Source organism: Micromys minutus (genome assembly GCF_963924665.1).
Source record: "Micromys minutus genome assembly, chromosome: 1".
Lineage (NCBI taxonomy): Eukaryota > Metazoa > Chordata > Mammalia > Rodentia > Muridae > Micromys > Micromys minutus.
In genome coordinates this window covers 102,971,340-102,993,448 of record NC_137969.1, presented here as the reverse complement: position 1 = coordinate 102,993,448, position 22,109 = coordinate 102,971,340, and the positions used below count along the sequence as shown (strand labels likewise).

The 22,109-nt window shown below is 45.7% G+C and overlaps 1 protein-coding gene across 1 annotated transcript in view; it reads right to left on the bottom strand.

The window, feature by feature from the left end:
* SHC3 (SHC adaptor protein 3) overlaps window positions 1-22,109 on the bottom strand; it is a gene marked incomplete at both ends in the record, with an annotated part of 124,128 nt that overhangs the window by 46,275 nt on the left and 55,744 nt on the right. Inside the window, one exon of the mRNA XM_080920524.1 lies at window positions 374-437. Coding sequence (XP_080776650.1) covers window positions 374-437 — 64 coding nt within the window. The remainder of the gene's footprint in view (window positions 1-373; window positions 438-22,109) is intronic.

The window sequence follows — 22,109 nt, the reverse complement described above, 5'->3', positions numbered from 1 at the left end:
TGGAAGTATCTACACCATAGTAATTGGTATTGTTCCAGAACAGTGTCCTGCTTCCTCCTCTTAACTCTAGGATCCAGTTGTCAAGCATTTGCTAGGATATACCACTGAGCTGTTAGGGGTACATGAATTCGTGTATGTAATGGGCTTCAAGGGATGCTTAGCCAGGTGTTAATTGTTAGTTTTGCCGTCAGGATTTAAACCACAATGGAAATATGCATCTGCTTGCAAGAGACCCAGAGAGAGAACGTGTCTGCTTTACCTTAAGAAATGACAAGACCCAGGTCATGTAAGAACACAGTGGACAGTTATGTGGGTGAAGACACCCTGAGAGGACACAAAGGAGGTCGCAGACACACAGTGAGGGTGACTGTACCTTTCTCTTCTTGAAGGCTCCTTTGGCACCTGGTGCAGCTTCGCAGACACGGCTGATGGCTTCCCTGAGGGCAGGGAGAAAGAGATTCATTTTATTACATGCCAGTCAGAGTTATGTAACTCAGAGAGTCCACACTCAGAAGTCCAGGGGAAATAACTGTCTGCTTATTTTAGCATAGGAAATTGGCCCTCCAAGTGCCTCTCTCCAACAAGCAGAATTAAGCCAAGCACAGGCAGGTCATCTTAAAACTTTTGCCAAAAACTCTTGCCTCATGTTCAGATGATGATCAATGCCACATTTTCCCCCTTTTACTGCATTTAACTAAGTTTTTTTTTAAATCAGCACCTGAAATAGACTCTCCCCAGTGTTTTCTATTACTCTGATGATCATGTCTTTAGCAATGTTCTACCATGGTCAAATTGGCAGGACCAAACCTAACCAGCCACAACAGCTCCACGAAGATCCTTCTGAAGTGGTTCAAATGTCACTGGAGGAAACAGGATTCTCATTGTCGAACTCCTGGCTCCCTCCATTTGAAATACAGTCAGTTGGGGATATAGCCTGGTTGGTTGAGTGCTAGCCCAACACTTTTGCAGCACTAGATTCTATTGTGAGCACCTCACAAAGCCAGGTTTGGTAGTTCATAGCAATAATCTTTAGTACTCTGGATGTAGGGACTGGAGGATGAGAGGTTCAAGGGCATCCTCACCTAAATGGTGAGTTTGAGACCATCCTGGGATACATGAGACCCTGTGTCAAAACATAAAGATAGATAAATGAATACAGCAGCAACCTTCTCCTCGCCTCGTCGTCAGCACCATGATCAGCAGCATCACTAAAGTCCTCTGCTGCTAAGCTAGCGTGTTCTAGCATATTCTCTAGGTTCAGTATATTTCCAACAATAATTTTAATTTGCAGCGGGATTCAGAGCTGAAAGATTGCTCTGAAAAAAAAAAAAAAACCCAGAGGTATGGAGAGTGAAGGAACTCTGTGGCACAATGGTGAGCCGATGTGCAGGGCAGGTGAGCAGAACAGTACAGGTTGAGAAGTCTGATGGGCCAGGCACTGTCCCGAATCAAGGGACGAGAGTGTCCTCATATGAGGGACACTCCTAGGGTCCGGCAGGACAGGGATCCCATACGCTGGTCTTGTCCAGTGAGAGCTGGAGAACTGGGAATAAAGAAAAGTCCAAAAGAGGAGGCTGCGGAGGTCCAAACCAGGTGTGTCAGGCTACGGTGGCAACTCCGATGGCCGTGAAAGCATCCACAGCTCAATGCTGTGACTCTCAGTAAGTGAGAAATGACTGGGAGAGGGGCTGACGGCAGCTTCAAGTGAGGAATGCCTAAAGGAGCTGGGAACACTTCTCAACTCCCACATAAAGAGGAAGAAAATGCTGCAAGAACGTAGAAAAATAAACAAACGGGGACAAAAGATGGGCCAAATGAACAAGAGGAAAATGGCTCCTTAGACACAGCCAACCAGTTTCCCAAACAGAATACCCCTCACAATTAACATCTACCATCTAGCTGAACAATAATCATGGTCTCAGTGTGACTGCTTCAAGGAGACGTCCTTGTCAAATTAGGGCAGAGACCATGCAGGCCAGCTTCATGCTTGCCTTTCAATGCATTGTGGAGACAGGGAAGAAAAATGGGTTTTTGACAGTTTGGGCGCCAGGAAGCCTGCACAGTATGAGTCATCCTGACCTGGAAAAGCGAACCTGGAGCAGATGTTTGGGATGGTGAGGATGCTCCCATTTACTGTATAATAGCCGTCTGACTGCGATTCTGCCCAAACAATGAAATACGCACCATCCAAAATCTGCTCAAAGCAAACGCCTTCTTTGCTTTCAGAACACGTGGTGGGGAGGGTGTTGCCTGTTGTAATGAGTTAGTGTGTGTGTGTCCTGACTTGCAAACACCTGAGTGCATGCATCTCCATCAGTCTCCACCTTATTCCATCGATTCAGAGTCTCTCACTGAATCTGGACCTGAATCTGGCAGCCAGTAAGACCTAGCAATCCTCCTGTCTCCACAATACCTACACACACACACACACACACACACACACACACACACACACACAGCAAAGGGGTATAGGCATGTGTAACCAAGCCGAGCCTTTGTTCAAGGCTTGCTGAGGATTTGAACTCAAGTCCTCATATTTGCACAGCAAACATTTTTGTCTGCTGAATCATTTCCTCCGTCCTATGATGTCTCTTACCTGTTTAATATGTTCAGGTATATGTGTGCATGTGGTGGGGGTGTGCACACGTGTGAGTGCAAGTGTCCTCAGAAGCCAATCAGATCCCCCAAGAGCTTTAGTTATGGCTGGTTGTGAGCTGCACAACATGAGTTCTGGGAACTAAACTCTGACCTCTGCAAGAGCAGTCAGTGCTCTCACCCACTGAGCCATCTCTCCAGCCTCTTTCCTATTTAATTTTACATGTTTATATGCATGCACATGGGGTTTGTGACTAAAGACACTGTCTACCTAGTGTTTTTAGACAGGCTCTCTTGCTAGACTGAAACTTACTAATTCTGTAGGCTGGCTGGTTAATGTAGCCCTATCTCTACCTCCCCAACCCTGAGACTACAGACATGTGCCACCATGCTGGATTGTTTCCTATTAAGTTAGTTTTAATTTTGTGCGAGCATATGTTGTTAATGACTGTCTGTATGTGTATCACACATGTCTGGCCACAGAGGCCAGAAGAGAGTATGAGATCACCCAAAACCTCTGTACTGTATGTATTAAGTCAAGAGGATAGATTTAGCTCGACAACACAGCTAAATCTCTGATGGCCTCAACAAGCTAAAAAAAGAAAAGTTGCTCCATACAGGATGCCTCTCCTTGGTCATCCTTACAACAGCCTCAGTAGTTCCTAGGCCTTTTTTTCTTCCCAGCCCACCAACATGGAACCTTATAAGAAATTAAGAGTTTTACAAACAGTTCTCCAAAAGGACTCCCATTAGGAGAGGTCAAACCTAATCAGCCACAAGCCATTTGCAGCTGGTTTCTACTCCAGGGAAAATCAAGAGGGAGGGGCATTCGTCTTCAGACCTTCTCATCATGACAGATTATAGACAGCACATCCCCTCAGAGAGCCCCATCGGGTTCCCAAAGCACAGCCGTATACCCAACATCTTATCTTTCAGATCTTCAAATACAAGACAAGCCAGAACTCTTTTTTGAGCGCACAAACTCAAGGTAATCTCCAAGGATACTCCTGTGAGCTTTCAGAATCCCCTGAGGTCTTCCAATTAACATGCTTCTCAGATAAAAAAAAAAAAAAAAAAAAAAAAAAATGCTGCCTTAGAATGGCCCCAGAATCTGTTTCTAAGTCTCACGTGACCACATGTCTGCATAAATCCTCACTTCAACTTGAGACAGTGTCTACTTCTGTTTGAAAGAGAAATGACACACCATTAAAAACAGCAACATTTAGATGTCTGAAATGAGTGACTTTACCTCCAAGGTCTGATTTTATACGTAGCTCTTCTCCATTTCCTTCTTGGCTTGTTTTTACGGTGAGCAGTACTGTCTCGGCTTTGTTCACTTGGAAATGTTTTACTTCTGTTTAATTCCATTTAATCCCCTTTTCGAACCCAGGTAGCAATTTTGCTGGTTTTTTTTTTTTTTAAATAATAGAGATTGCTTCTTAGCATTCCACTCTGTACAGCCCAATTTCGAGAAGCTGGATCCTGACCTCAGTGCTCCACTAATATGAAAATGGGACATTTGGCAAGCTCAGCAGTCCTCTGAAAGCTACCAAAGACAGCCGGCCAAAACACTAACCTTCAAGTTTACAACGACACCATCTCCTCTGTCTGGGCCTGCATCCTCAACAATACAGCAGACACCCCTCACAGCAGACGCCCCTCACAGCAGACACCCCTCACAATGGACACCCCTCACAGCAGACACCCCTCACAGAGGACACCCCTCACAGCAGACACCCCTCACAGCAGACACCCCTCACAGCAGATACCCCTCACAATGGACACCCCTCACAGCAGACACCCCTTACAATAGACACCCCTCACAGCAGACACCCCTCACAGCAGACACCCCTCACAGCAGACACCCCTCACAGCAGACACCCCTCACAGCAGACACCCCTCACAGCAGACACCCCTCACAGCAGACACCCCTCACAGCAGACGCCCCTCACAGCAGACACCCCTCACAATGAACACCCCTCACAGCAGACACCCCTCACAGAGGACACCCCTCACAGCAGACACCCCTCACAGCAGACACCCCTCACAGCAGATACCCCTCACAATGGACACCCCTCACAGCAGACACCCCTTACAATAGACACCCCTCACAGCAGACACCCCTCACAGACAACACCCCTCACAGCAGACACCCCTCACAGCAGACACCCCTCACAGCAGACACCCCTCACAGACGACACCCCTCACAGCAGACACCCCTCACAGCAGACACCCCTCACAGCAAACACCCCTTACAGAGAACACCCTCACAGAGGACACCCCTCACAGCTCAAATCTATACTCGCCAGCACATAACTTTAGAACTGGACTTTGCACAAATGCCTCAGGGAAACGAAAAATATAACAGGGAACAGTTGAGTGACCGCTGCCCTCTTCAGTTTGTAGTTAAGTAGGAGAAAGGGTGACAGAAAGTGAAATACATTCAACAATAAGCATAGTCTAAGTATACACGTGTGTGCGCACTCATGTGCTTGTGCACTTGTGCGCTCGAGTGCACGAACACACACACACACACACACACACACAGTAATTAGACAGCAATTCAGAGGAAAACACTCTCTAGCATATGCTTCAAATGCAAATGATCAATTCTTGGTTAATCACAAAAAGAAGCTGTTGTGATTTTTTAAAAAACGATGAAAATATTAAAGAAACTCAGGCAGAATTGTTTTTAATGAGCTTTGAGTGGAAGGCTGGTATGAGGGTAAGAAATCATAAAAGGAAAGAAATGGTAGTTCAAGCTATTGCATCAAAACTAAAAGGCAGGCAAGTCAAGAAACAACCATCTCAAACTAAGCCAGGAAAACAAAACAACAACACAAAACAAAAACAAAAATACCAAAAGCCCAAATGACAAAGCTAAGACCGGAGACAGGGGGATTTCAAGCAAGAAATGAGAAATGCTTTGTGAAGACGTGGGAGGCATCTCAGCTTGTGTGTGATCACATGTGTCACATGTGTGTCACATCGTGTGTCACATGTATGATCCCTTTGGCCACACATGTGCCAGTCAGCAAGTTCCAGCAAGCAGAACCCTGAAGTAAGTGTTGCAGCTGTGAATGACACGGATGGGTCACACTGGGGACCCAAGACTTGAAAAGCAACAGATGCTTCCACATAAAAACCAAATGGTGAGAAGGAGAAGCTACTGTAGAAGGAGTTCATGAAGGCTCATCAAAAGAGAAGAAGGAGCACACAGACTGCTGTGGCAGAACAGAAGGTAGGTGACATTTGACAACCGTGGGACAGGAAACTGGAGTCTCCCGAGAGGCCAGCAGCCAATATCCTAATGAAAATAGAGTTTGGTTTTCAGCTCCTTCTAAATTGAAATGAGATTGAATCATAAACTAAAGAAGAGCTGGACACTAGGGGTTGTAGGTGGAGACAGGACCAGGGTTGGGGGACAGGAGGATTCCACAGGCACGGTGAGGCTGTTGAGGCTCAGGGGTAGAGGGTAGGATTCCTGGGGTCCAGGATAAGCATATGAGCTGGGGTGGTGGGACATAATATGCATGGAGCCTGAAGTTCCGTGGCTGTGGGTGTAGGAAGCAGCCTGGGAGGAAGCTAAGGCCTGGGGAAGTTCTGTCCAGGGTGCTGACAATGTCCTGTGGCCTGCATGCTGGTCCCTATCAGACAATGAAACTCCCTTTACAAACACCTGACTAAACACACAGTCTTTTCCTCTGTGTTCATTTTGCTATGCCACGTGGCAGCTAGATCACATTGGAGGCCTCCACTAGCCAGGGTAACCTAGGCTCGCCCACTGTCTTCTGCCTTCTGGTTTTTCCCTTAGCAAGTCTGCCAGCGAGGCTTTATTTTTGTTTCTGCATAGAAACACAAATATATATGAGGTCAGAGTTGAGGGCGGTGCCAGATATACAGCCCAGAATATAAATGGTTCTCGTTTTATTTCTGTTGCTAGGTTAAAATTCCCTCACAAAAGCATGTTAGAGCAGAAAGGGGTTATTTTAGCTCAAAATTCCAGCTTACAGCACATCACAACCGAGAAGTAAAAACGGCAGAAACTTAGAGCAGCGTGTCATATTATACCCATAGTGAAGACAGAGAGAAATGGATGCATGCATGCTGACAACTCAGCTCACGTTTCCCACTCTTCTGCAATGGGGGAATCAAAACCCAGGGAATGGTGCCACCCACAGTGGGCAGGGTCTTCCCACATGATTATTAACATAATCAAGACAATCTCCACAGATATATCCACAGACCAACTTGACTTAGACACTCCCCATTGAGACTACCTTCCCAGGTGGCTCTAGTTGGCGATTAAAAGTAACCATTATGTATATGGAAGGAGGAGGGGGAATAAATTATACATTATAAAGTTCTGGTATCTAATTCTGGCTCCAAACACCACATATATTTATAACAATTATAATCTGATGAGTTAGAGAATAGGATCCTAAAAGGCACAATCTCAAAGCAAAGTAAATCATAGGAAAATAGTAGTAAATCATGTATGGACATAAATTACTGAGGTGGCTGTATTGATAGTTTATTTCCCCGTATTAGTTATTCAACTCATTGTTGCAACCAATTACTTGAGAAGACATGACATAAGAGAGAACTTATTCTGGCTCATAGTTTGAGGGGATACAGTCCATTGCTGTAGGGAAGGCATGGTGACCAGGGCCTGAGGCTACTGGGTCATGTGTCCACAGTCAAGAAGCAGAGAGCCTGGATATAAAACCTCAAGGCAGTCCAGAGTTACCTGCTTCTTCCCACCAGGCTCCAACTCTAAAGTGTCCATATCCTTCTAAGACATAACCATCACTGGAGGAGACCAAGTGTTCAGGACTAGAGATGCTGTTGAAAGGTTTCGAGGTTATCCTGAAGCCCCTGCTTCTCTCCTGGCTCCACTGTAAGCATATATCTTTAAAGGCACAGAGACACAATTAGGAACACCACTGGCTCCAGACACCCTTTCCTGAGCTGGACAAACCCTCAGCAAGTCAAGGACAGAACTAGACTTGGGACTCAGTTCCTGCTGGCTGGAGAGATGACTCAGCAGGTAAATGAGCACAGTCATCCTTCAGAGGATCTGAGTTTGGCTTCCCGTTGGCATATCAAGGTGGCTCACAACCACCTGTAACTCCAACTTCAGGGAATCCCATGCCTCTGGCCTCCACAGGCACACCAGCTCCTGTGCACATTACATGCTTCTATGCAGACATACACACAGAGAGACACTGATTAAAAGCAAATTAAACCTTGGAAAAACAAAACAACATGGAAATCACACCTAAGTTTTCTCTTTTCCAATCCAGAAGAACACAGGAAAGTCAAACACACAGCAGGCAGCTGTTAAACCCCAGGTCACCTAGAGGAAGGCTGGAAGACAGCACAGTTCCCTGGTGTTAGAGGGAAACAGTCTCCATGCCTCAATTTGATCCTCCAGCAGGGGCCCTTCCCAGTGAGAATAGCTCATGGGGAAATTCTGTGGCCCTGAAGCCATGCCTTCCACACAAGGCTGTGCCGGTGCGGGCACCAAAGAAGCTGAGCTATGGACCTTCTAATGCTCTCCAGGGTAGCCTTGAAGCAGTAACAGCCACTGTGGGGCCAAGTAGCAGAATGCAGGGAGACCCAAGATTCCCACATCACACATGTGACATTTTTGGTGGTCCACTTGACTCATCCAAAGATGGACTCCTTTGTCAGAATATTAGTACTCAAACAACTTCATATGCCAGCATAAACCCGAAGACATTGCCAAATACAGCAGAGCAGAGCATCTACTCCTAGAAATCTGTGGCTCATCGGATTTTACTGGTATTGTTTCCCCCTGATGTTAGTTATGTTTCTGTTGCTTCAAAAAATATTTTGACCAAAGAACCTTGGGCAGGACAGAGTTTGTTATAGCTAACAGGTTATCATCTATCATTTATAGAAGCCAAGGAAGAAACTCAAGGTAAGAAATTGCAATTGAAACCATGTGGGGAGGTTGCTTCCTGTTTGCTCCCAGACTCACGTTCAGCTATGTATTTGATGCAGCCCAAGACCACTCTCCTAGGGATGGTATGGTCTATAGTGTTCTGGGCCCTCCTACATCAATTAGCAGTCAAAAAAAAAAAAAAAAAAAAAAAAAAAAAAAAAAAAAAAACCCCACGGAGATGCTCACAGGGCAATCTGTGGGAGGCGATTCCTTAATTAAGGTTCCCTTCTCCCAAATGTGTCAAGTTGACATCCAAGTTTAGCTGTCATATACAACTGGAAAAACAAAAAAAACTTAATATGAGGAAGTGCAGAACAATGAGTCAGCAGAAAGTTGTGCATCCAGAAACATCACAACATAGAAATGCTATGGAGGGGATGCGGAAGAGAGAGCAGAAAGCAAGTAGATGCCGGGACTATGTCACAACCAAAGTGTGGGACAAAAAGCACTCTGAGTCCCCTAATTCAGCTGTGGACCCAGCCCAGGCCCTGTGGAGGGAGCCAGCCTCTGCAAGACAAGAGAGAAGGTACTAATTGACTGTCATTCACACATAGTGTTGGCCAATCTCCCAATCCATCCTAGGCTGGTGACATTTGTTTAGGCAATACTAACCTTCTGAAATGATCTATTTCCCTTTTCTGGTCCCACTAAAGGGCTGGCCTATCATACAAGGGTATTTCTTGGGTGAGGGGTGCTTCAAAGCTCTTGTGTGGCTTCCTCCTCATCCCAAGTCCGTATATGAGCCTCTCTCTATGCAGACAGATGAGGGAAATGCCTTTGGCTGAGTTGAGGAGGAGGGAAACAAGAAGAGAGCTTAAATGAATTTCTATGAAACACCAGGAATCTGGGGAGGTGGGCCTCTGAAGGCAGCTTGGAGTGAGGCAGAGTGTGAGGGGCCAGTGTGGTATCCCCATGATGAGAAGCCACACCTGACACCGCTTGCTGTCTGAGCGCTGCCTAGTACTTTGAGGTGAAGGAAAAACTAGGAGCAGGGACTCAAAGAAAGCCCAACCTTTTTACACCACTTTCCTGAGCATCAGGCCTCAAGTGCGCAGGACACAAAGCGGACTGAAACACCAAGAAAATTCTCCCCTCTTTCTAGAACCTCATGACACTGATGAAGTCAAAGTGAATCTAAACCCATCTCCAGAACTCAGTTTTTCTCAAGTCTTGAAAGTTCTCAGAAGTGTGGAAAAGGGGCAGACCCTGGGAAAAGCCCTTGACTACCTTGCTCACCTATTCATCTGATGGCCAAGGAGATTACCTCACGACCAGCCTCTCCTAGAGTGAGGAAGCAAAAGCCCATCCCTCCCCAGGTCCATAGCAAACAGGAGAGACAGCCTAGGCCAGCACCCAGTAGCCACTTGGGAGCTTGTCCAGGGACCATGGTATGCAACTGAGCGAGGCAAACAGTAAGCTAGCATGCACTCAGTAAGTCCCCCATACTCCCCTTCCACACTTTGCCTTCAAACTTCCAAAGCCCTTCTCACAGGTAGGCAAGTAGCTCAGTTAGTAGAGCACTTGCTTGGGATGCACAAAGCCCCGGCTTCCATCTGCAGCACCACATGGAACTGAGTGTAGTGTCTGTAATGCAGTACTGAGAGAGGCTGGAGGATCAGAAGTTCTAAGTCACTCATTCCTGCTACATCATGAGTTTGAGGGTGGCTTGGGATATGGAACCTGTCAGGAAGAGGAGGGAGAAGAGGATAGTAAAAGATAGGTCCTCTCTCTCTCTCTCTCTCTCTCTCTCTCTCTCTCTCTCTCTCTCACACACACACACACACACACACACACACACACACACACACCTCTGGGGTATATCTTTTCCTGTCTCTGATGGTACCAGGCACAAACTTTGCTCTATCAACAGGTGTATATCTATGAATCCCAGCCCAGTCCACTTTCCTGCAAAGGCACAAGGCAGGCCAGTCCACTGACCCAGATCATAGAGTCAGCTCTCATGCTGGTGCTGACCTACATCCAGCCATCCAGAGTATCTTAGAATTTTTAAAACAACATGAAGACATTTTGGAGAAAAAAAATAACAAGAAATGAGGAGGGAATGCATTCTTCCAGATAATACACGTGGCTGCACAAGGCCACGTGCAGAACTGAAAATCACCTTGCATGAAAGACAGATGCAAGAGTGGATGGGATAAAACATGCAGAAATAGAGATAGATGTGTATGGAGTCTGACAGAGACGAAGGTCTCCTTCAGATACAGTAAGGATTTTGGATCTGATTGGCTATCTGACTACAGATAACTAAAAGTCCCCATATAGAGCTGGGAAGAGCCCAGCTGGTAAGAGGCTTTCAGCAGAAGCACAAGGACCTTAGATCGATGGCCCATACAGAAGCTGGGTCTGTTGATGTGTGCCTATAACCCCAGAGCTGGGGCCACAGAAACAGGAGATGACTTACCTGCCATCCCATCTAAGCTAATCGTGAGCTACAGGTTCAGTGAGAGACCTTGTGTCATAAAATAAGGTGGAAGGCTGGGTGTGGCAGCACAGACCTTGAATCTCTGTGAGTTTCTACCAGCCTGGTTGGTCTACAGAGTAAGTCCCAGGCTAACACGGGCAGCATTGTAAGACCCTGTTTCAAAATAATAATGTACACAGAGAGAGAGGAAGCACTCAGTGTTTACCTCTGGTCTCCACATGTATGCATAACACACACACACACACATGCACACACACTAAATAATTTAAAATTGTAAAGAAGCCAGGAAGAACCAACATTAGTAATGGTACTACAAGGCCAATAAAAACAGGCTGAATTCCTGAACTCCTGTTGACAATGGGGACACCAGATCCATACACCAGAGGCCACTGCCTACAATGTGTTCCCCTAGCTATCATCCCTGTCATCCCAGGCTATCAAACCCAGTGGGCCAGGTGAAGCCAAAGACAATTGACTCTGTCCTTAGACAGCTGCAAATGTTCCACCGACAATAAGGAATCACGCACAAGACACTACCATTGAAGAGGAATGTGCGTGTGTACAGGAGAAGGGGACACCAGGAAGGAAGGCCACAGACAAGATGATGAGGAAGTGGCAGACATATGGTACATTATATTCACCGTGTAAGGTAAATTTAAGGATGGGGTGTCTACCGTAGGCTGTGGGCAGCACCGTGAGGGTGGCTGCTCTGTGGGATATGGGCACATTGTGGGAAGGTTCATACGGCTTTCTGGGGGGAATGCTTTTACTGAGGTAGAAAACCTTCAGTGAGTTTTTTGAGGCAACTTCTCCTCAGCCTGCCCCTTGCAACTGGTGTTCTCAAAAGGTATGCTAGCTCATTAAAGAATGAGTATTTAACCCCCCCCCAAAAAAATAGGGAAAAGAAAACAAGACCAAGGGGACCAGGCAACAGACTAGGGTGTCAGGCCATGTCAGGAGGAGCCACTGTCAGTTTTGAAGCAAGAGAACACTGTGGTGGTTGGGAGAACCAGAAGAGTATGGTTTGATTCTGTGACACTGAGGGACCAGACTCAGGGCCTGTCACACTCTGTGCTAGTGCTGAACCTCGGCGCTATACCTGTGGCTTTCGAAGGCCCTGTCAAGAGAAGAAGAGGCAAAACTAGAATGCTGGCTCCTCTGATAAAGGCGTGAGCCCAGGAAATGCATGAGAGAGGGCACAATGCAGAAGTGATGCTCTCATCCTGGTGACCCAGAGATGCCATGGCAGAGGGAGAATGTGGTAAAAAGCAATGGCGGCATCCAGACCTGGCATGCTACCTGGCCCTGTTCTGTGAGGTGGCCTGCGCTACTCTCTCAGCATAGAAATAACCAGAACCCCCATTTTCTGAGTGAGAACCAGAGACCGTCTATGTTCACACAGCTGGAAAGTGGAGGCTGAGAGTGCCTCTGACTCATATCACCTGCTGTGCATGCAATTCAGCCTACACATCTGGCTTAGATGGGCAAAGGCTCATAACCCAGATATCAAGTGCCAACTCATGTGCAAAGGCCACAGTGAGATCATATTTCACTCCTGTCAGGTGGCTAGCCTCAGAACCAGCACAGGAAGATGCAAATGTGGAGAACTCTTAACCTTGCCTGTGGCTTGAGGGAACGTGAGATGTAACTGCTTCAGGAAAAGCATGCAGCATCTGGAAAGATCAGAATTCACACTGGATCCCAAAGCACCAAAGGCAGGGCTTAACCAGGTGTCTGCACACCCATCCTCCCAGCTGCCTCATTCATACCAGCCAAAAGCTGGAAACAACCCCATTATCCAACAGCTGAAGAGGCACCACATTGCAGACATAGGCAGTGAAATCACATCTGCTCTACAAAGGAAGCGAGACATGACACCTGGAACGCCACGCCTGAAACGCAAGAACTCTATGGAAGATGAGCTAAGCCGGACACAAAGAGGGCAGAGACCGACCATGAGTCTGCTTTTTTGTGTCTTTGTGAGTGTACAGGCATGAGTATGTGGAGGTGCTTTCTAAGACCAGAAGTGGCCAGAAGATCTTTTGAAGCTGAAATTCAGGGATTTGTGAGCTGCAAGGTGTAGGTGCTGGGAACCACACTCGGTCTTCCAAACAAATCAAAACATCTTAACCTCTGAGCGATCTCTCCAGCTCCATATGTATTTCCTTTATGATAAATCAACTCGTTGCTAAGGTATGGGGATTAGCCTAAAGCAACTATCTGAGGCTCTGGACACTAGAAAAAAAAAAAAAAACTCTGAAGCCAACTTTGGTTGTCATAATGTTGACAGGGAGACTGTGGCATCTTATGATCTCATGGGTAGAGGTTCAGGGTCTGATAAACCTCTCCAAACTCACAGAAGACTCAACCCCAACAGATAAAAGCCCTTTCTCTTCCCAGTGACCCAAGGCAGTGGGTGGGCCTAACCCCACAAGGAACAAACTCCTGTAATGAAGCTGTCCTGAGTATCTTTGGTTTACCACATTTGTGGTTGAATGAACTGTGTAGGTGGGGAATGGAGTAGACTCACTCATAACCTCTAAGTTTTCATCCTTCCCAGGATTACCAGGCTGCAGACCACTGGGCCTCTTCCCCTCACTGACTAAGCCACAGATCCATGATGGGTTGGAAAAGAATGTGGGCAGGAATAAAATGGCCCTCTGACAATATGACAGGCCAGATGTACACATCTGTTAAACCCTCATGTACCCGAGGCTGGCCTCAAATTCATGTAACTAAGGCTAAACTTGGACTTCTAATCCTTCTGCTGGGGATGGAACTATAGTCTTATACATTCTTGACTCATGCTTTACCAACTGAGCCACAACTCCAGCCCATAAACAACCACCCTTAATTATTTCTCATGCTGTGGAAGGTCAGGTGTCCCCAGATGTGTGGGAACAGAGACAAAAGGGAAGCTCATGCAGCTGACTCAACTCATGCACACACACACACATCATAATACACATACCACATATATTCACATCATACATACATACATGCATCACATAAACACATCATACATACATCATATATATATCATATATATACATCACATATACAGTTCACATAAATACATCATACATACATCATATATACACACATCACATACATACATCACAGAAACACATCATACATACATACATCATACATACACATATCATATACACATCATATATACACTTACCATACAACACACATTATACATACACACATCTCATACACATTATACTTACATACATCATATATACACACATCATACATACACGCATTATACACACACAAATCACACATACATACACACAAACTCAGTCCTGGAAAGGGTCAAAATTGCTTGGTTGAAAGCAGAAGAAACAAGACAGAGAATGACCAGAGCCCTACAAAGTTCTATGGGATGGTAAGAACAATGTGTGGTGCCTCTACCACCTTTACAGTGCGCATGTCTCAAGGCAGCTGTGCAAGTTCAACAGTGGCGGTGGCCTTGGATAGAATGGATGCTCCGTGCAAGGAGGCCAGATTTGGGCGCCAGCAGTCAGCCTGGGAACCTGAGGCTCACAATAGAACTCAGTGGTACAGTTCTTGCCTAATGTACAATGAATGAATGAATGTTTTTAAAATAGCGAAAGGCACACATCATCTCTCCAGAGAGAGGAAGGCAGACTCAGGATCACTGTTCTACATCCTGTTTCTCTCTCAGATCATAACTTTAAATATCAAAGTGCTTTTAACTAAGTTATAGGAAATTTCAAATTACTAATAAATAAAAATTTTCCCCTTCAAAAAAAAAAAAAAAAAAAAAAAAAAAAAAAACACTACCAAAGTCTTCCATTTCTTCAAAGTTAGTAAGAAGGAGTTGGCAAAACCTTGAGAGAAAGAACATTCTACCAAAATACTAAAAGCTGAATTCTCTAAAGGAAGTGACTTTCGTACTGCCAAACATGAGTGGTCTCATTTATTTTCGTTGGTAAACTGACCCTGAGGCAGAATAGAAATGGAAGTAATTTAACCTAATATTTGGTCTTCTGGACTTTCAGCCAATGGCTTTCTCTTGACTTTATTTTGCGTCATTAATAAAGGCTTGAAAACTTAAGATTTTACCGTGTGCGGCACTGAGAATTATTGTGGTGGCAAGTGTCGATTGTTCACGTTAAGGAGGCAGGCCTCTGAGCATACTTGTGAGAGACTGTCTACATTACAGTTAGCGGCTGAGAATTCTGGGAAGGATTTGTCTTGATTATATTATGAATGTAATAAAGTCTAAGTGGAAATGGAACCCGGAACTTGTAAGTGGAGAAGGTGAGCCAAGTACAGAATGCACAGACTCAGTGCTCTGTTTCTGACTGTGGATATCATGTGACCAGGTCCCTCAAGCTCCTGACGCTGTGTCTTCCCTGCTATGACTTTCTGCAGCCTGGAGTTGTGAGCCAACCTAAACTGATTAAGTTGCTTGCATCAGAGTATCTTATCACTGCAACAGGAAAAGAAACTAAGGCATTTCTGGGAATTCACATCGCCAAGATGGCTGGCAATAGAGAGACATTTGTTGCCAAGCCTGATGACCAGAGATTGATCCCCCGGGGTAGAAGGAGAGAACTGTCTCATACAAGTTGTCCTCTGACCTCTACATATGTGTAGTGACATGGCGTGCCTCCTAATAAATGTGACTTTAAATTCTTTGTGTTTCTAAATTGATCCTTGTTAGTGTAACAAATACAGCAGGTAGCTGGATACTGATCTGATACTATGGAGTTTTTCTGAACCATTGCTCTTGTATTGTCTGGGTAGCTGCTTCAGGGTTTTATATACAGATGAAGATGGGTTTAGTTTGCTTTGTACTGCTGGCATGGTTCTTTCCTTACTTGTCTCATTGCTCTGCTTGGGATCTCTCAGACAGTGTTGAACTGAAAGCAATGTTAACCTACCTCCATTTCTTAAAGGGAAAGGTCCCCGCTGTGCACTGGCACAGGCCATGGGTTTGTGGATGCCCTGTCACTGCGTTGAGATGCTTTTTCTCTTCCCGGTGTTTTCCGGTTTTTAGTGGGCACCTCTTCTGCCTCCATCAAACTGTTCATACGATTTTTCTTTTTTAGTCATTTAAAGTATTAAACCCGTTGTATAATCCTTGCAAAATACCTTCAGAGAGGCATGTTATTGTTCTAAGGCATGTGTGGATCCCATTTGAAAGGTCCTCGTAAGAGGTTGTGCCTACGTCTGTGTGTTGTTCTCTTGGGCTCTTTTCTTTGACAGTCGCTGTGTGGTTTGAGTTTCAGGATCACATTGGACTCATGAAGGGAATTGGAAAGTGTCCCTTCTGTTTTCTGGAACAGATTGTGGGAACTGGTGCTACCTCTCTCTTAAGTGTTTGGAGCCATCTGGCCTTGAAGTTTTCTCTGTGGGGAGGTCTTCTTTCGAGATGAGTTTCATTCAGTAGATGGAGCCTATGTAGGTCACCCACTCTTCATTCAGGGAACTGAGGCAGTTGGACCCTTCCAGGAATTCATCCATCTTGTCTGTGTCACCAAGTCTACTGACATAGCTGCTCCGTTCCTTATCACTTCTCAGCATGAACAGCTCAGTACGGATGCTGTCCAGCCTTCCTTCCTGATGTGGAGTGTGTGCTCTGTGACTCCCCCCTTCTCTCCTCTTCTGTCCTTCTCTTTGCTCTCTTCTAATTCTATCTCCCCACCCTTCCTCCCATCTCTGTTTCTTCCTCTTAACAGACACAGAACTGTGATTTTTGGTTAGAAATCTTGTCTACAATAATCCAGAATGTATGTTTTGCTATCTCTTCCCTGATTCTAAGTGACAACGAGGCATTGTGTCACATCTAACAGGATGTGGGGGGGAGGCTTACTTATTGTTTATGAAACAACAGTTTTAAGGTAGACCCAAAGTGGAGCAGGTTTGGGAGATGAGCATAGGAAATGAAAGTGGCTGTGAGGCCCCATGTGCAGCCACCAAACCTAAGCACTGTTGCTGATGCTAAGAAGAGTTTACTGGCAGGAACCAGATATGGATGTCTCCTCAGACGCTCTGCCAGAGTCATATAGATACAGATGAGGATGCTTGCAGCTAACCATCAGACTGAAGGAGCTGAAAGGTTTGCAACCTCATGGGAAGAACAACATCATCAACCAGCCAAGGCACTGAGGTAAAGGGTGATTGGGAGAGGGAGCACCCAATCATGGAAGCAAGCTGAGGGGGAGGAGGGAAGGAGGAGAAAGGGTATAACATTTGAAATGTAAATACAGAGAATATCCAATAAAAGTGGAAAGAAAGTGGCAGTGAGGAATGCACAGAGCAGATGTTGGCCAGGCCAGGCAGAGCTCGGCAAACTAAGAATGTCCCTGAGCTCAGCATTCTGCAGGTGGCAGGAACACTGTGGGGTGTATTAACAATAGGCATGCTTCAGCAAGTTGATCTCTTAGCAGGAACAAGGAACTGCAGCCGTGGGGTGGAGGTTCCATGGGCAAAGCACAAGTGTAAGGTTCTAATTTGGATCCCCAGATCCCACCCCATACAAGCTACACAGACTAGTTCACGGATGTAATCCCAAGACTCCTACCAGGAGCTGGGAGAAACGAGAAAATGCCTGGAAGCTTGCAGGACAGTTAAGGTGCTGTATGCACCAGATACAGTAAAAGACCCATCTCCAATAAGCTGGAAGGTGAGGGCAGACCCCTCAGGCTGTTCCCAACCTTCATACTCACACCATGGCATGTGTGCACTGGCACTCACACACAAAAGCGTGAGAATACACACATGCACACATAAATATATGTATATTTATATATATATACATACACACACATACATAATACACATACATATATATATATACATGTATACACAAAAATACAGACATATACATTCATATATAGATATACACACATATATACACACATACACACACATAGACATACACATTCATACATATATACATACATACACATGCATGTATGCATATATATATATACACACACGCATACATATATACACACACAAACATGCTGACATATACATTTATACATATATACCTATACACACACATATATACCTATACATATACACACATACACACACATAGACATACACATTTATACATAGGTACATATATACAGATATACATACACACACACACACACACACACACACACACATGCTTTTTTTTTTTAAACTGGGAATAAAGGAAATGGAAGATAAGGGTTAGAAAAGAGGGGAGCAGTCACCAGGAGGAGCTGCTGATCCCAGGCAAGTGATCAAGGAGGAGGAATGGGCTGAAACAAGCCCGAGTTGTGGTGACTACAAAGGCTGACAGGAGAGATGCCAGGATGGCATAGTGGTGGTAGTGGTCAAGGGAAAATAACCTCAACATGGTAACAGACTCAAGACTGTGGTCTCTGACCATCCCAGCATCACACACTGCCAGACAGCTTCTGTAAATACAGCCCTGCACTACAACAAATAGATGCTGAGCGGTGGAGACAATACATGCCCTGGTGTGTGTATTTAAGGCAATGAGATTTGCCGACAGGAGATGATGTGAGGAAAATAAAAACTTGGGGCCAGTGAGATGGTTCAGAGGGTGGAGAAGCTTGTCACCAAGATCAAATACCCAGGTTCAAATCCAAAGCCCATGTAATAGGAGAGAACCTACTCCTACGGGGATCCTCTGCCCTCCACAGGTGTGCTATGGCATGTATGCACACACACGCATGCACACACGCACACATAAAAACAAATAAAAGAATAATTTTTAAAGAGAAAAAATATGGCTCTGAGCCAAGCTGGCTGAACCCTTTCCTGTGCTAAGCTAATTAAACGCTTTTCAGACACCATCTCAGTGGATTCCTAGTCCTACCGAGGAGGAGGTACCATCATGGATGCAGTGTTGGGGAACCTCATGAAATACAACATGTGCACAGGGCCAGTCAACTGTAAAGTCCTGAGTCCAGGCTGCCTGGCTCACTCAAGCGGCTGCCTCTGACAAGAGCCTTCTGGAATCATCTATTTGTGAGGCGTGTGAGCTCGACGGCGGAAAAAGGAGCGGTAAAAGAGGTACACTGTGACATAAATGTGCTTCTGGCCTGAGGGTTATAAATACACACCATGGCAGATGGTCCTCACCGGGAGCACTGGGAGGAGCACCACGGATCTGTGGTACGGATGCTATTTAAACCAGCTTCAGCCAGCAAGGTCTCTGTGATCTCCATTTTTAAAATTCCCATGTGAGTGGGCTCCTTTGAAAAAATAAATAAATGGACTCGTTTCCAAAGCCCTGGCTCCGTGAACAATCAGTGCATTGCATGGTTCTGAAGTTGGAAATGAAAAACAGAAATAGGTTTTTCAGGGAACGAAGAATACATCCCTAGAGTGGGTTCCTAGGCAGAATTAGCACCTCAAAAATGTGTTGGAAGCAGACGCTCATGTGGTCCATCTTGTTCCTCATATCACGATCATGTGACTATAAGGTAGCCTGGTTTGAGATGAGCGCTCTGGAGACTGAGGGGGGTTGGTCTACAAGTGTGGCCCGAGTCCTATGACCTCTGTGGTCCTGCTCTGTCCAGATTGTTTCCATTTATTTATTCACTACCAGTTTTATTTGTGTGTGTGTGTGCGCGCATGCATGAATGTGACATGGATGTGTAGGGACACACATGCCACAGTGCCCATGTGGATATCAGAGAAGAACTTCTGGGAGTCAGTTCTTGGTTTCCACATTATCTCTGAAGCACTCTGTACTTCTAGAAGATTCTCTTGCCTTTGTTTCCTATATTTCTGGAGAGATACGGTTATTGCCTACCCCACACCCGTTTGTCTGAATTCTGGGGATCCAAACTCCACTGGTTGATCTTATGAAATGAGTAGTTTTACTCAATGAGTGATCTCTATACCCACGATCCCTTCTTAACTTCAAGGTCAGGAGTTCCATCCTTCCAGTGTCCTTGGCAAGGGTAGGATGGAGTCCCAAGTTCTTTGTCATCATCTGGAGCCAAGGGAGAGGTTCTCTTGGGAACATCCTGCCCCCAACCCACTGCTACAGTTTGCCTTTTGAGGTGCCCCCCTGTCCCCACTCTCACCCCTCCACTCCCCACCAAAGGCCCTGTGCTTGGTGTCAATCATCAGGAGGCAGGCCTCATAGTAGAGGGTCTTAGGCCAGTGGGAGCATGTCCTTGAAGGTGATTGTAGAGTCATATTCTCTCTCTCTCTCTCTCTCTCTCTCTCTCTCTCTCTCTCTCTCTCTCTCTCTCTCAGCTCACAATGTAACTGGTTTTGCAATGCCCCTTGCCTTGGCTACAATGATACACCTCATCAAGGGGCCAGTCAGTCATGAAGTAAAACCTTCAAAACTGTGAGGAAAAATTGCTTCTGGTGTTTTGCTATACTGACATAAAGTTTGTGCCCCAGAAGCAAAATCTCCCGAGGGAGAACATCCTCCCATCTCCCCAGCCTAGAATGTTGCATTCCTCCCCCAAACTGCCTTCCCCAAGCAGAAAGTTTTGCCAGGGGCCCGAGACACCTTCCTAGACTGTCAATAAATAAAAAAATGAATCAATCTAGAGGTGTGGTTGACACTGTGTCAATGTGACAGATGCCTCTCAAAAACTCCTTAAGGGAAGAAAGGCTTATTTAGAATCATGATATCAGGGGACTTCAGTCCATTATAGTAGAGATGGCCTGGGGGAAATTCATGCTGTCAGGGCTGTATGTCAGAAATGATTCTCATTGCTGCCAAGAGAATAGGCCAGACCCAGGAGTGGACACAACCTTCAAATTCTAACCAGCTGCTCTGATGGGCTTCACCCTTTCTCTGCCTGAACTTGCAGCAGTCATCTGGTCTTCCTTTTCTTGCCTTAGTCACCCAAGCCCGGCCAGTTTCCAGCAGCCATGCCAGTCCAGGGCTCCAATTTCCACCCACACATGAACATTTTACAACTGCTTGTTCTGGAGGTGGGAGGGAGACTCATAAGCTCAGGAAGTCAACAAAACTTACAGGACTCACAAGACCTCCTCCACCCAAGATTATATACGCAGAAGGATTGCTAGGGAGAGGAGTCTCTTGTCAGCCAAGCTGTCTATAAGTTATATAAGAACTAGGATTCCATAGGGCTACTGTCTCCTAACAGCCTCCCTATACCACATCTTGGAATCTGTTAGTGATTGAATGAATATGCATATTAAAACACATGCACTTAATCAAGGTAACACCTGTGGGCCCTTACTTACTAATCCCAGTCATTGTTACACAGTAATATCTTGCCTATTTTTCACAGCTGAGAAGAATTTGGTATCATAATCATGGTCAAGAGACTGAACAAAACATCAGATCAGGGTGAGAACCCTATTCTACAAGACACAGCCCAGGTCCCTGTGCCCCAAGGTTGTTTTTGTGTCCTCACACCAAAGCTTAGAGCCCAGTGGGTATAATGTACCATGGTCTCTGGAGCTGACCCACAACCTTACTGGGTACCAACTGGAAGTTCTGCCCAGAATGTATTTACACAATCATGCATATCCAGTGAGTGTGGTTCAACAAGTGAGCCTGCCTCATCCAACCAGGTCCAAACAATTGTCACTGTGCTCCCTCTTCAGCGAGACTGGAGGAAAATGTTGCCAGTTGTCTTAGTTGGGGTTTTACTGGCATGAACAGACACCATGACCAAGGCAAGTCTTATAAATGACAACATTTAATTGGGGCTGCTTGCAGGTTCAGAGGTTCAGCCCAGTATCATCAAGATGGGAGCATGGCAGCATCCAGGCAGGCATGGTGCAAGAGGAGCTGAGAGTTCTACATCTTCATCTGAAGGCTGCTAGCAGAATACTGGCTCCTACCATGCACCTAGGACAAGGGTCTTAAGTCCACACCCACAAGGCCACACCCACTCCAACAAGGCCACACCTCCCAACAGTGCCACTCCCTGGGCCAACCATATGCAAACCATCACACCAATGTTTGCTGCTCCCTCTTCAGAGAAGTCTTCCTGAACTCAACCCCATCAAGGGAGACCCTCTTCCACATTCCCAAATTAACAGCCCCTCACCTTCATGAGTGCCAATATAGCCCATTGCCCTGAACTCTGGACCACCAAGGGACTCCAC